Source organism: Octopus bimaculoides, chromosome 23 (genome assembly GCF_046866305.1).
Source record: "Octopus bimaculoides isolate indiv1 chromosome 23, ASM4686630v1, whole genome shotgun sequence".
NCBI classification, from domain to species: Eukaryota; Metazoa; Mollusca; class Cephalopoda; order Octopoda; family Octopodidae; genus Octopus; species Octopus bimaculoides.
The window spans coordinates 17,487,527-17,501,298 of record NC_142950.1 but is presented as its reverse complement, the minus strand read 5'-3'; the positions used below and the strand labels follow the sequence as shown (position 1 = coordinate 17,501,298).

The 13,772-nt window shown below is 37.9% G+C and overlaps 1 protein-coding gene across 3 annotated transcripts in view; it reads left to right on the top strand.

The window, feature by feature from the left end:
- Positions 1 to 13,772, top strand: part of LOC106882406 (4-aminobutyrate aminotransferase, mitochondrial) — a 205,254-nt gene that overhangs the window by 53,284 nt on the left and 138,198 nt on the right. For all 3 annotated transcript variants that reach the window (XM_089340566.1, XM_089340569.1, XM_089340568.1), the window contains one exon: positions 3,309 to 3,412. In XM_089340566.1, coding sequence (XP_089196692.1) covers positions 3,346 to 3,412 — 67 coding nt within the window. In that variant the 5' untranslated portion in view covers positions 3,309 to 3,345. The remainder of the gene's footprint in view (positions 1 to 3,308; positions 3,413 to 13,772) is intronic.

The window sequence follows — 13,772 nt, the reverse complement described above, 5'->3', positions numbered from 1 at the left end:
GCACCAACATCAGCACAAGTGAGGTCTGTTTGGCATAGTTTTTACAGTTGGATGCTCTTCCTAATGCCAACCAACTTACAGAGTGGACAGGGTACTTTTCATATGGCACCAGCACAGGCAAAGTCATAAAATAACCTGCAAGACAAAGATCCTTTGAGAGGTGGAGTGATATTGGAGGAGGTGGCTTTGTGTCAAGTTATGACAGGTTAGAGTATGACAGAGAGACAGAAGCTGGTGTTTTGCTGTAGAGATTGATACATTGTTACCCCAGTTAGAGGGAGAAAGTGAAAGAGAGTGAGAGAGAGAGAGATAGAGAGAGGAAGAGAATGAGCGAGAATGAATGAGAATGAGAGTGGAAGAGAGCAAGAAATATGATGGTGATGTGCTAGAACATACTTTCTTGGTACAAGGATGAGAATATAAATAAATGGTAGAGGATTACCAAAAGTACATGAGTAAGGAGTTTAGATGAATACAAAAAGAGAGGAGAGTGGGGGTAGCAATGACTAGTGAAACCTTGGTATATGTAGGAAGGACAACAGGATAGCAATGATACAGTGAACAGGGCAGGAAGGATAGGATTGGGCCACAAGGGTGGGGAAGGAAATATAAGCATAGTGCATATAAAATAAGAAATATGAAGAAGAGAAGAAAAAGAGATGTAGTTTGATTTATTGGGTAGGATGAGTGAATAATTTAATGCTACATGTGGATGGAACACAAAGCACTTCCAGAACTCAGTTTCTGTGAGGAGGGCAGGACTTCTCAAGAACCTCATATCACTAGACATCTCAGTCCATTATCATTTCCTCTACAAGGCCTCAACATTTTGAGATCGGTCCTCGCTGCTTCATCTCATGTCTTTCTGCATGCTGCATCTGATTTCTCTTATGCCCAGTACATACACGCGTGTGCGCACATGCATGCGCACGTGCGCGCGCGCACACACACACACACACACACACACACACATGCACACTTTAACATATGATGAGTTATATCAAAATGTTTTAAGATAATAAACAATTAACTATAACTTAGAAACTCAATACAAAAACGATGTGAATTATGGAAAACAAAAAAACCTTTTTACCTACTCATTAAATTAAGTTCATATTGTAAAAGATTCCACAGAGTAACATGATATATACGCACCTGATATTATATGTACACATATTTAGATATCACATATACACATACATACACATAGAAAATACATAGAGCTCTTCCATACTGATGACCTTGTTCTTATAGCTGAATCACTACTAGAACTAGAGAAGTTTCAGGTGTGGAAGTGAGGTCTAGAATCAAAAGGCCTTAGAGTTAATTTAGCAAAAGCCAAAGTCTTAGTAAGTAGGAAAGCAGACAAATCACAAATCTCTTCAGGTAGATGGCCCTGCTTGACATGTAGAAAAAGCATAGGTAGAAACTCAATAAGATTTTCCTGGGTGCAGCCTATGGACACATAAGAGATGCAGCAATGTCAGGGGAAGGTTAACAGGGAAAATAGTCTTTGTATGTGACAGATGTACAGGTACAATAAACACTAGAAATGTATAGAAAATTGACTCCATCAAATACGAGGGGAGGGACACCTAAAAATAGTTGATAGCTTCCGTTATCTAGGTGACCAAGTCAGCAGTAGAGGTGGATGCTCTGAGAGTGTTGCTGCTAGAATAAGAATAGGGTGGGCAAAGTTCAGAGAGCTCCTGCCTGTGTTGGTTACAAAGGGCCTCTTGCTCAGAATGAAAGGCTGACTATATGATGCCTGTGTGTCAACAGCCATGCTACACAGCAGTGAATTGTGGGCTATGACTGCAGAGGACATGTGTAAGCTTGAAAGAAATGAAGCTAGCATGCTTCGCTGGATGTACAATGTCAGTGAGTATGTACAACAGAGTGTAAGTGTCTTGAGAGAAAAACTGGGCATAAGAGGCATAAGAATTGTTCAAGAGAGACAAATGCACTGGTATGGTCACGTGATGTGGATGGATGAGGACAACCGTGTGAAGAAGTGCTGAGCCCTAACTGTGGAAGAGGTAGCAATAGCTGGTAGCCATTGCTGGTAACATGATCTTCAAATGTTGGGCCTCATGGAGATGTCTGATCTGACAAGTGACTGAGACATTTGGTGATATGTGGAGCTTGAGAAAATTCATCAAGTCAAGTGAGATTGTAAGTTGTAGCCATTGCTGGTAGCATGATCTTTAAATGTTGGGCCTCACAGAGGTGATGGCAAGTGACCAAAACTTTGGCGATAGATGGTGCTTGAGAAGATTCATCAAGCCAAGTGAAATCATAGTCATGGCCATTACCAGTGTTATGTAAATAGCACCCATGAAATTGTAGTTGTGGCTGTTGCTGGTGTCATGTAAATGGCACCGTGCTGGTGGCACATAAAAAGCACCATTTGAACATTGGGCCTCATAGAGGCAATGTGGCTGATACTGGTGTCTTGTAACAGGCATCCATGCCAGTGGCACATAAAAAGCACCATGCCAAATAAGACTGGAGTCTGATGCAGCCCCTCAGTTTGCCAGCCCTGGTCAAAACGTCCAACCCATGCTAGCATGGACAACGGATGTTAAATGATGATGATGATAATGATATAGACCCAGGAAGACATGGAATGAGGTGGCAAGGCATGATCTTACAATGTTGGACCTCACAGAGGTGATGAATAGTGACAGAGACCTTTGGTGATATGTTGTGCTCAAGAAGACTTGTCAAGCCAAGTGAAATTGTAGTTATGGAGGTTGCAAGTGTCTTGTAAATGGTACTCATGAAATTGTAGTTGTGGCCGTTGCTGGTAGTATGACATTCAAATGTTGAGCTTCATAGCGGCAAGGGATGAGGTGATGAAGCATGATCTTTGAATGTTGAGCCTCACCAAGGTGATGAAGAGTGACTGAGACTTTGATGATATGCTGTGCTTGTCAAGCTAAGTGTAGATTTCTCAAGCCAAATGAAACCATAGTCATGACTTTTGCCAAAGTCATGTAAATGACACACAAAAATCATAGCCATGGCTCTTACCGGTGTCATATAAATGGCACCCATGCCGGTGGCATGTAAAAGGCACGTATTACACTCTCAGAGTGGCTGGCTTTAAGAAGGGCATCTAGCCATAAAAAATTATGCCAGATCAGACTGGAATCCAATGCAGCTCTCTGGCTTACCAGTTCCGGTTAAACCGTCTAACCCATACCAACATGGAAAGCAGACGTTAAATAATGATGATGATCATCACACACACACACACACACACACACATATATATATATATGATATATATTCTTCTTCTGCAGGCTAGCTATTGTGTTTTAACCCAGTATCATCACCAAAATGTATCAACTGTGTTCAAGATATGGAAAGGTCACTCATCACATGATCAGGCATGGCATTCAAAAAAGTAAGTGGTTCAATATTTATAACCATCACCATACTAACCCTCACCACCACCACCACCACTGGTGCCGCCGCCACCAAAATTAACTAAACTGCTAAAATGTTTTTTTGATTTTTCAAGCTTTATGTATGTGGAAATTATGCTCTTTTATATTTCATGCTACAATAAATAAGTTAATGTTGTTCTTTATATATTTGTGAGTTTAAATGATATTACTAGTTAGACTGAAACAGTGGCTATGCCCTTCTTCCTTCCAGCCTTGTCTGATGATTGTCAATTTCAAGACTTGGAAAGGTTGTTTAACATAAGATTATGAATTGACTGCTATGAGGCTGTATGTATAATATTGTATAAACAATATACTGACTCTATTACCAAATATATGATTTCTTGCTTTTTATTTCTGCCTTATGAAAATTTATTGTACAACTATATATATATATATATATATATATATATATATATATATATATATATATATATATATATATATATATCATCATAATCATCATTTAATGTCCGCTTTCCAGGCTGGCATGGGTCAGACGGTTTGACTCAGGAGGTTGCACTAGGCTCCAATCTGATCTGGCAAGGTTTCTTATTTCTTTATTGCCCACAAGGGGCTAAACACAGAGGGGACAAACAAGGACAGACAAAGGGATTAAATTGATTACAATGATTCCAGTGCGTAACTGGTACTTAATTTATCGACCCCGAAAGGATGAAAGGCAAAGATGACCTCAGCAGAATTTGAACTCAGAACATAACGGCAGACGAAATACCACTAAGCATTTCGCCCGGCGTGCTAACATTTCTGCCAGCTCACTGCCTTATGATCTGGCAAGGTTTCTACAGCTGGATGCCCCTCCTAACGTCAACCACTCCAAGAGTGTAGTGGGTGCTTTTTACGTGCCAGTCAGGTGGTACTGGCATTGACCATGCTCAAATGGTGCTTCTTATATGGCACCAGCATGGGAGCCAGTCAGGTGGCACTGGTAAAAGCCACGCTCGAATGGTGCTTTTTATGTGTCAGTCAGGTGGTACTGGCATCGGCCACGACAATGATTTCACTTGATTCAATAGGTCTTCTCAAGCACAGTTTATTGCCCAATGATTGAAGGATACTCTTAAATGGGCCGATTATGCTACACTGGCATAGGCCATGGTTATGGTCACACTTGACGTGCTTGGCATAGCATATCGCCAAAGGTCTTGGTTGCTTGTCATTGCCTCCATGAAGCCCAACGTTCAAAGGTCATGCTTCACCACCTCATCCCATATCTTCTTGGGGGGTCTATCTCTTCCACAGGTTCCCCCCACTGTTAGGGTATGACACTTCACACAGCTGTCCTCATCCATATGCAATACATAATCATACCAGTGCAGTTGTCTGTCTTGCACACCACATCTTTTCTCTCAGGGCACTTACACTCTGTTGTGTATGCACAGTAGATCATACTAGCTTCATTTCTTTCAAGCCTATGCATGTTCTCAGCAGTTGCAGCCCATGTTTCACTGTCTCTCTCTTCCACAGGTTCCCTCCACTGTCAGGGTGTGACACTTCTTCACACAGCTGTCCTCATCCATATGCAATACATGACCATACCAACGCAGTCGTCAGTCTTACATACCACATCTGATGCTTCTTAAGTCCAACTTTTCTCTCAGGGCACTTACACTCTGTCGTGTATGCACACTGGCATTACACATCCAGCAGAGCATAAGCTTCACTTCTTTCAAGCCTATGTGTGTCCTCAGCAGTCACAACCCATGTTTCACTGCTGTGTAGCATGGCTGTTCATGCACATACATCATACAGTCTACCTTTCACTCAAATATCAACAAAGATATCAGCTAGTGAGATTTGAAGATCGATGATAACTTATATACAGAAAAAAATAATGATATCATTACTGAGGTAGTGACATTATTGCTATAGTGGTCATAACAACATATATATATATATATATATATGTATATATATATATATCATCATCGTCATCATTGTTTAACGTCCGCTTTCCATGCTAGCATGGGTTGGACGATTTGACTGAGGACTGGTGCAACCAGATGGCTACACCAGGCTCCAATCTAATTTGGCAGAGTTTCTACAGCTGGATGCTCTTCCTAACGCCAACCACTCAGAGAGTGTAGTGGGTGCTTTTACGTGTCGTGTGTGTGTGTGTGTGTGTGTATGTATAGATTTTCCCGTATGCATGGGAAAACCTACTTTTTCTGTCAAGGGCTTGTATGCTCCATTATTAGACTATTTTCTTTAGTCATTGTAAGTTTTAAGCTTACTTATAAAATACTATTATTATTATTTATGGAATTCTAAAATACACACACAACAGGCTTCTTTCAGTTTCTGTTTACCTAATCCACTCACAAAGCTTTAGTCATCCCGAAGCTATAGTAGAAAATACTTGCTTGAGATGTCACACAGTGGGACAGAGCCAGGAACCATGTGGTAGGGTAACAAGCTTCTTACCAAACACCCATGCCTGTGCCTGTATATATATATATATATATATATATATATATATATATATATATATATATATATATATAGTTTTAGGGAAAAAAAAAAACCAAGGTTCATGAACTCATCGATGAAAATCCACTGTTACATCTAGAAAAATTAATAAGTAAAAGCACAATAAATAAGTATAATATAATACAAAGTAAATATCATAAGTTAAAGATAATAAAACGACTACACGTGTTTCATAATCAATTTTCAAATAGAAAGAAAATTTAAATCGGTTAAAATATGTATTTTTGTATTTTTATATTATTCAATTGATTTTAAATGATAATTTTAGTCGATACCTTTTTTAACACTAAATTAATTAGAAGTAAGAGTATCATTTTAGCCTAAACTAAGACTTCGATTTGATTAGGGTTGAAATTTTTTCTATTAATAATGTTTAATATTTCTTTCATAATAATATTTTCATTCATATTTTTATTTCTATTCCTTTTCTTTACACAATAGCTATATTTTTGAATAGAATTTATTTTCGATAGTTTTAATCAATTTTAATCGATTTAAATTTTCTTTCTATTTGAAAATTGGTTATGAAACACATGTAGTCGTTTTATTATCTTTATCTTATGATATTTACTTTGTATTATATTATACTTATTTATTGTGCTTTTACTCATTAATTTTTCTATATGTAACAGTGGATTTTCCTCGATGAGTTCATGAATCTTGGTTTTTTTTCCCTTAAAACTATATATATATATATATATATATATATATATATATATATATATATATATTTAATACTGTGAAACTTAATTTAATTTTAATTTTTAATAAATTGATTTTAATTGAATTCTAACCTGTAACTTTGGATTCTTATCCCTAATATTATGATATATATATATATATATATATATAAGGTTAAGAAAGGTATTGGATTTAACTAAACCCAAAGATACAGGTAATACCGAGTAAGTGCTGTATACCGGCTAGTTCATATATATATATATATATATATATGAGAAGCGACACTGATGCTATATTTCTGGAAAGACAGCTACAGGAGAAATACCTAGCCAAAGATAAACCTCTGTACTTGGCTTTCATTGACATTGAGAAAGCCTTTGACAGTAGGGATAGATGAATGGTTAGTGAGAGCTGTACAAGCCATGTACAGAGATGCTGTAAGTAAGGTGAAGGTTGGCAACGAATATAGAGAAGAATTCCGAGTATAATGAAGATGTAGGGGTCCACCAAGTTTCTGTCCTCAACCCCTTCTTATTCATCATAGTCCTCCAGGCAATAACAGAGGAATTCAAGACAGGATGCCTCTAGGAGCTCCTCTATGCTGATGACCTTGCTCTAATTGCTGAGTCACTATCAGAACTAGAGGAGAAGTTTCAGGTGTGGAAGCAAGGTCTAGAATCGAAGAGCCTTAGAGTGAATCTAGCAAAAACCAAAATTTTAGTAAGTAAGAAGGCAGACAAATCACAAATCCCTTCAGGTATATGGCCCTACTCAATCTGTAGAAAAGGCATAAGTAGGAATTCCATAAGATGTACCCAGTGTAAGCTTTAGACACATAAGAGGTGCAGCAGTATCAAAGGAAGACTAACTGGGAAGACAGTTTTTGTGTGTGACAAATGCACAAGGGCAATAAACACTGAAAATGTGCAGAAAACAGCTTCCGTCACATGTCAGTGGGAAAAACTAGAAGTAGTTGATAGCTTCCATTACCTAGGTGACTAAGTCAGTGGCAGGAGTGAATGTTCTGAGAGCATAGCTGCTAGATTAAGAATAGCCTGGGTAAAGTTCAGAGAGCTCCTGCTACTGCTGGTAACAAATATATATAAATCTACCTCTTCCACGGGTTCCTTCCACTGTTAGGGTGTGACACTTTTTAATACAGCTGTCCTCATCCATACGCTACACATGACCATACCAGCACAGTTGTCTTTCTTGCACACCACATCTGATCCCTCTTATGTCCAACTTTTCTCTCAGAGTGCTTACACTCTGTCGTTTATGCACACTGACATTATACATCCAGCAGAGCATACTAGCTTCATTTCTTGCAAGTTTACAGATGTCCTCAGCAGTCACAGCCCATGTGTCACTGCTGTGTAGTATGGTTCATAATACGCATGCATCATACAGTCTACCTTTCACTCTGAGTGAGAGACCCTTTGTTTCCAGGAGAAGTAGGAGCTCTCTGAACTTTGCCCAAGCTATTCTTATTCTAGCAGCTATGATCTTAGAGTCACCTAGACAACGGAAGCTATCAGCTACTGCTAGTTTTTCCCCCTGGAATGTGACAGAAGCTGTTGTCGGCACATTTTCAGTGTTTATTGCCCCTTTACATCTGGCACACACAAAATCTATCTCCCCAGTTAGCCTTCCTTTGATACTGCTGCACCTCTTATGTGTCTATAGCTTATACCAGGTACATCTTATGGAGTTTCTACCTACGCCTTTTCTATAGATCAGGCAGGACCATCTACCTGAAGGGATGTGTACATATATATGTGTGTGTATATGTATATATATATATATATATATATATATATATATATATATATATATATTTCTAAATACACATACACACACACACACACACACAAATACACATATATGTATGTGTGTGTATACTTATGTGTGTGTGTGTGTGTATGTGTGTAATATATATATGTGATGATGATGATGTTTGTCCACTCATGACCAAGGAAGACCATCACAAACTATTGCCGATGCAAAATGCCAGCAACACCCATGCATGAGGTTCATGCACCAGCAGTTGGCTTCACCCTGTTTCATGTCTGCAATTTCTGTGAGCCTAAAATGTTTCATCCAACAAAGCTTGCATAGCACCTCATAGGCCCTCTCTATCCTACTGACATGATCCAGAGACAAACTATGGCAAGATATCCAGTACCAATCTGGATCACAGGCCCAGGAATGTGGGAGTACCATGATCTCAAGCACAAGCAAAAAAATCCCAAAAATGTTTGAAGCTATTCCCTGCATATTTAGTTTTATATCAGTATGGCCTTCTCCTAGAGACATGCTTTAACAAAAATTGAGGGGTGCCTCACTCATGGTCTTCCAGCACACTCAACATCAACCTGGAATTTTTGAAGAAACACCCCTCCTCACCTAAAGGAGGCCAAAGTCGTTCCATCTGTAGAGAAGGTGATGGCTTCGGTTTTTTGAGATGCAAAAAGCATTGTGTTTATTGACTATCTTCAAAAGGGTCACACCATCAATAGAGAGTACTATGTCAACCTACTGAGACAGTTACATAAAGCTATCAAGACCAAAAGCCCAGGAAAACTGACAAAAGCGATCTTGCTTCATCAGGACAATGCTCCAGCACACAAGTCCTTATTTTCAATGGCTGCTGTGCATGTCTGTGGCTTTGAACTGGTTGATCACCGTCTGTCTTCTCCTGATTTGGCCTCATCTGACAATCATCTGTTCTCCAACATGAAAAAAAACTTGACTGGGAACCAGTATCGCAGTGATGATGATGTCATGTCTGTTGACGATGATTTGTTTGACCAGCAGGATTAAAACTTCGCACTAATGAGATCCAAGCACTGCAACATTGAGGGAAGAAGTGTGTGAACTGCAACGGAGACTATGTTGAAAAATAAATCTCATTTGGTTACATTCCATGTGAATATCGTGGTCAGCCTATGAACTTTACAGGTGACCCTTGTACCTCCATAGCAGCTCAGTAAGGATTGTTCTAATAGCCAACTTTTGATGCAGAGGCATAGTTACTGGATGAAGAGGTTAGAGAACTACTCTATGTTATCTATATTAAGTTTAGTCTGCTTATATATGTTCACTATATATGAAGGGTTACCCAAAAGAAACCGGAATTTCACAATATTATTTTATTCACTTAATTTTACATGCTTGCATTTTTATTACCCTCAAAGTATTCTCCATTTGAAACAATATATCAGTCCAGATGCTTTCCACTGTTTGAAACAGTCCTGAAACTCTTGCAAAGGGATGCCTTTTAATGCCCCCATCATTTTTCCCTCACTTCTTCCACAACTGCAAAGCGTTTTCCTTCCAGGACATTTTTCATCCAGAGGACCAAAAGAAAATCACAGGGAGCAACATTGGGTGAATAGGGAGGATGGGTAAGCAGAGTCATGTCATTTTTGGTCAGAAACTTCCACACCCAAAGTGGTTAGGGTTAGGGGGCATTGTGATGATGAGACCACCACTTCCAACTGCTCTTTCAGTTCATGACACACATTCAGTTGTGATTAATGTTGATCTTCCGTGAGAAAACAAGTCACAAATTTTACTGCAACTCTTTTCATTCGCAATTCCTCACTCAAAATTCATTGGCAGAAGCTCCAGGACTCACCAATCATATCAACAAGTTCATCAATTATTCTGTGACAAACCTCCAAGATCAGTTAATGAGCTTTCGGGAGGTCAACAGTCACCCAGAACGAGGTTAGTCCTCAAGTGACAAGTGACCATTCCAAAAGCATGAAAACCATTCGTAAACTTGTGTTTAGCTCATGGAAACGTCCTTGTAAGCTGTTTGAAACATGACAACTGTTTTGGCTGTTGTTTTCCCCAGTAGAAAACAGAATTTCATGGAAGCATGTTGTTCCTTCATTTCAGCCATCACAAAAATCAATGAACAGGGGGAGAAACACTGCAAACAAAGATACACAAAGTGGCAATATGACTTCACTCAACCAGACCAGTTAGCAGACTGATGCCTGAGGGTCACATTAAGTAACTTCTAGTGGCAGAAGCCTGAACTACTGCAGGCTTGTCTCACAGAAAACAATTCCAGTTTCTTTTGGATACCCCCTTCTATATATATATATATATATATATATATATATATATATATATATATATATATATATATATACATATAAGGTACAGGCGTCGCTGTGTGAAAGGCACAGGCATGGCTGTGTGGCAAGGCACAGGTGTTGCTATGTGATAAGAAGGTTGTTTCCCAACCACATGGTTTCAGGTTTATTCCCACTGCATGGCACTTTGGGCAAGTATCTCCTACTATAGCCTCAGGCCTACCAAAGCCTTGTGAGTGGATTTAGTAGATGGGGGAATCTAGTTTTTTTCATTTGCAAAATATGCATTTTTTAAAAGAGAGTAAAAAAAATCTGAAAATCGACTATAATAATAAAGTTTTCCAGTCTAATTGCTATGAAGGTATGATGTTGCGGAGAAAAAACTTGGAGTTAAAAGTTACAGAGGTTTAAAAATCAAAAAAACTGTATTTATAGCCAATAGCGAGACAGAAATTTTTTGTGTTTAGTAGAGCAGTGTCAATTTAGGGTTGTACCCTGTGAAATTTATAGTTTAGCATCTGTGAAATGACCTCTTCATCTGTGAAATGACCTCTAAAGAGACAGAAATACCTAATAAAATCAGCATGTATCATCATCTTACTGTTTCTTTTTACTCTTCATTGGTTGTATGTTTTTACTATTTTTTAAAATTTGTAATATCAATATATTTGACTGCATGCGTATTTCAGTATTATGATTACTTATCATGTATTTGTGTATATCATTAAAATATAAGTACGTGTGTGTGTGTGTATATGTTTGTGTGTGAAAAGGGGGCATCTGTCTCCAAAACTCCAAAGGTGAGTAACATTTTCATGCTTGGATTTGTAAACTATGATAAGAATAACACTGGTTACCAAAGAATTTGATCCAAGGAAAAGAATACCTGTATCTTATATGTTTTTGCATGCAAAATTCAAAAGTAATTCAAATTATCTGTATCACCCCAGTTTCTCTGTTCCATGATATTCCTCTCAGTTTCTGTTACGCGGGCTGATATTTTATTTAAGCTGTTGAAATGTGAAGCTAACGGTTTAAGAAAAACTCCTAATTAAAATTTTTATGAATAGAATTAACCTAGTGAAATCATAAATCCAGCTATCTGAGTCAATGAGTCCCAAAAATATATGAAATGAAAAATATGTAAAAATACTAACACAGAAAAAGCACAAAAAGTACTAACACACACAAGCACAGAAAAATATGTAATATACTAACATAAAGAAAAATTAAAACAAAACATGTGGGTGAAAAGAATCTCGTGGTGTGAAAAATCAAGTGTGAAAAATTAGCATAGAACAACATATGTCACAGACAGTGAACCACAACACAGTGTGCAGTTGTCATGGTAACAAGCTGCTAATGCCATGTCTGTTGATTGGCTAAAATTATCCAAATTTCCCAACTAGATCCATAGGCAGAAACTAGAAGAAGCCTGTTATGTGTGTATGTATGCGTGTGTCCCCGCCATTGCTTGACAACCGATGGTGGTGTGTCTATGTTCCTGTAACTTCGCAGTTCAGCAAAAAAGAACGATAGAATAAGTACTAGGCTTACAAAAAAAAAGTCATGGAGTCAATTTCTTTGACTAACACCCTTTAAGGTGGTGCTCCAACATAGCTGAAGTCAAATGACTGAAACAAGCAAAAAGAAACTAACACCTGTTACCATTAAGCTAAACTGCCCACTGACAAATTTATCTGCAAATTTAGACACTAAACAGCTAATATATAATGTATATAGATATGAACAAACTAACATTTGTTTTTTATAAGCATCAAAACGAGTATTGTACGATACAAATAAGATGATGTTTTCAAAGCAGAAAAATATACAGATTGCGGTGCCATGTAAAAGCACTGAGCACACTCTGTAAAGTGGTTGGCATTAAGAAGGGCATCCAGCTGTAGAAGCCATGCCAAATCAGTCTGGAACTTGGTGCAGCTCAATCAAACCATCCAACCCATGGACAATGATGATGATAATGATCACACACACACATATATAAGCAAAGTTTAAGCTTGTTATAATATGCTTGTGATACATTTCAACTTCTGAAAACAAATTCACTGAAGTTACTATTGAGAAAAAATTCTCTCTTATGGTAAAAGGTGTAAAAACACTATATTTGCTCTCTGTTGGATTCCAGAACACAATGTTTCTAGCACTTTTAGCTGTTACCAAAGGATAATACCAAAGGGTAATACCAAAGAGTAATACCAAAGAGAGGTAACTCTGAATAGATTGAAGGTCATAACTTTAACTAAAACACAGTGAACAACATTGACTGAGTTGCATTATGCACTGCCAGGTTATAAGAAATTCAGCAGTATCAGTGCCTTAATAATAATAATAATAATAATAATAATAATCCTTCCTACAAAAGGTACAAGGCCTGAAATTTATGGGACCCCAGTGTTTCACTGGTACTTAATTCATTAACCCTGAAAGGATGAAAGGTAAAGTTGGCCTTGGTGAAATCTTAACTCAGAATATAGAGATGGATGAAATGCTGTCACTATTATCATTAATGAGAGTATTATTCTTTTCTACTCTAGGCACAAGGCTTGAAATTTTTGGGGAGGGGGTCCAGTTGATTAGATTGACCCCAGTACACAAATGGTACTTACTTTATCGACCCCAAAAGGATGAAAGGCAAAGTTGACCTTGGCGGAATTTGAATTCAGAACATAAAGACAGACGAAATACCGCTAAGCATTTTGCCTAGTGTGCTAATATTTCTGCCAGCTCACCGCCTTAATGAGAGTATTATTGTCACTATCATAATGTTGTTATGACCACTTTAGTAATAATGTCACTACCTCAGTAATGATATCATTATTTTTTTCTGTATATAAGTTATCATCACAGTCATTGATTCTCAAATCTCACTGAGTTGATATCTTTGTTGATACTTGAGTAAAAGGTAGACTGTATGATTTATGTGCATGAACAGCCATGCTACACAGCAGTGAAACATGGGCTGCAACTGCTGAGAACATGCATAGGCTTGAAA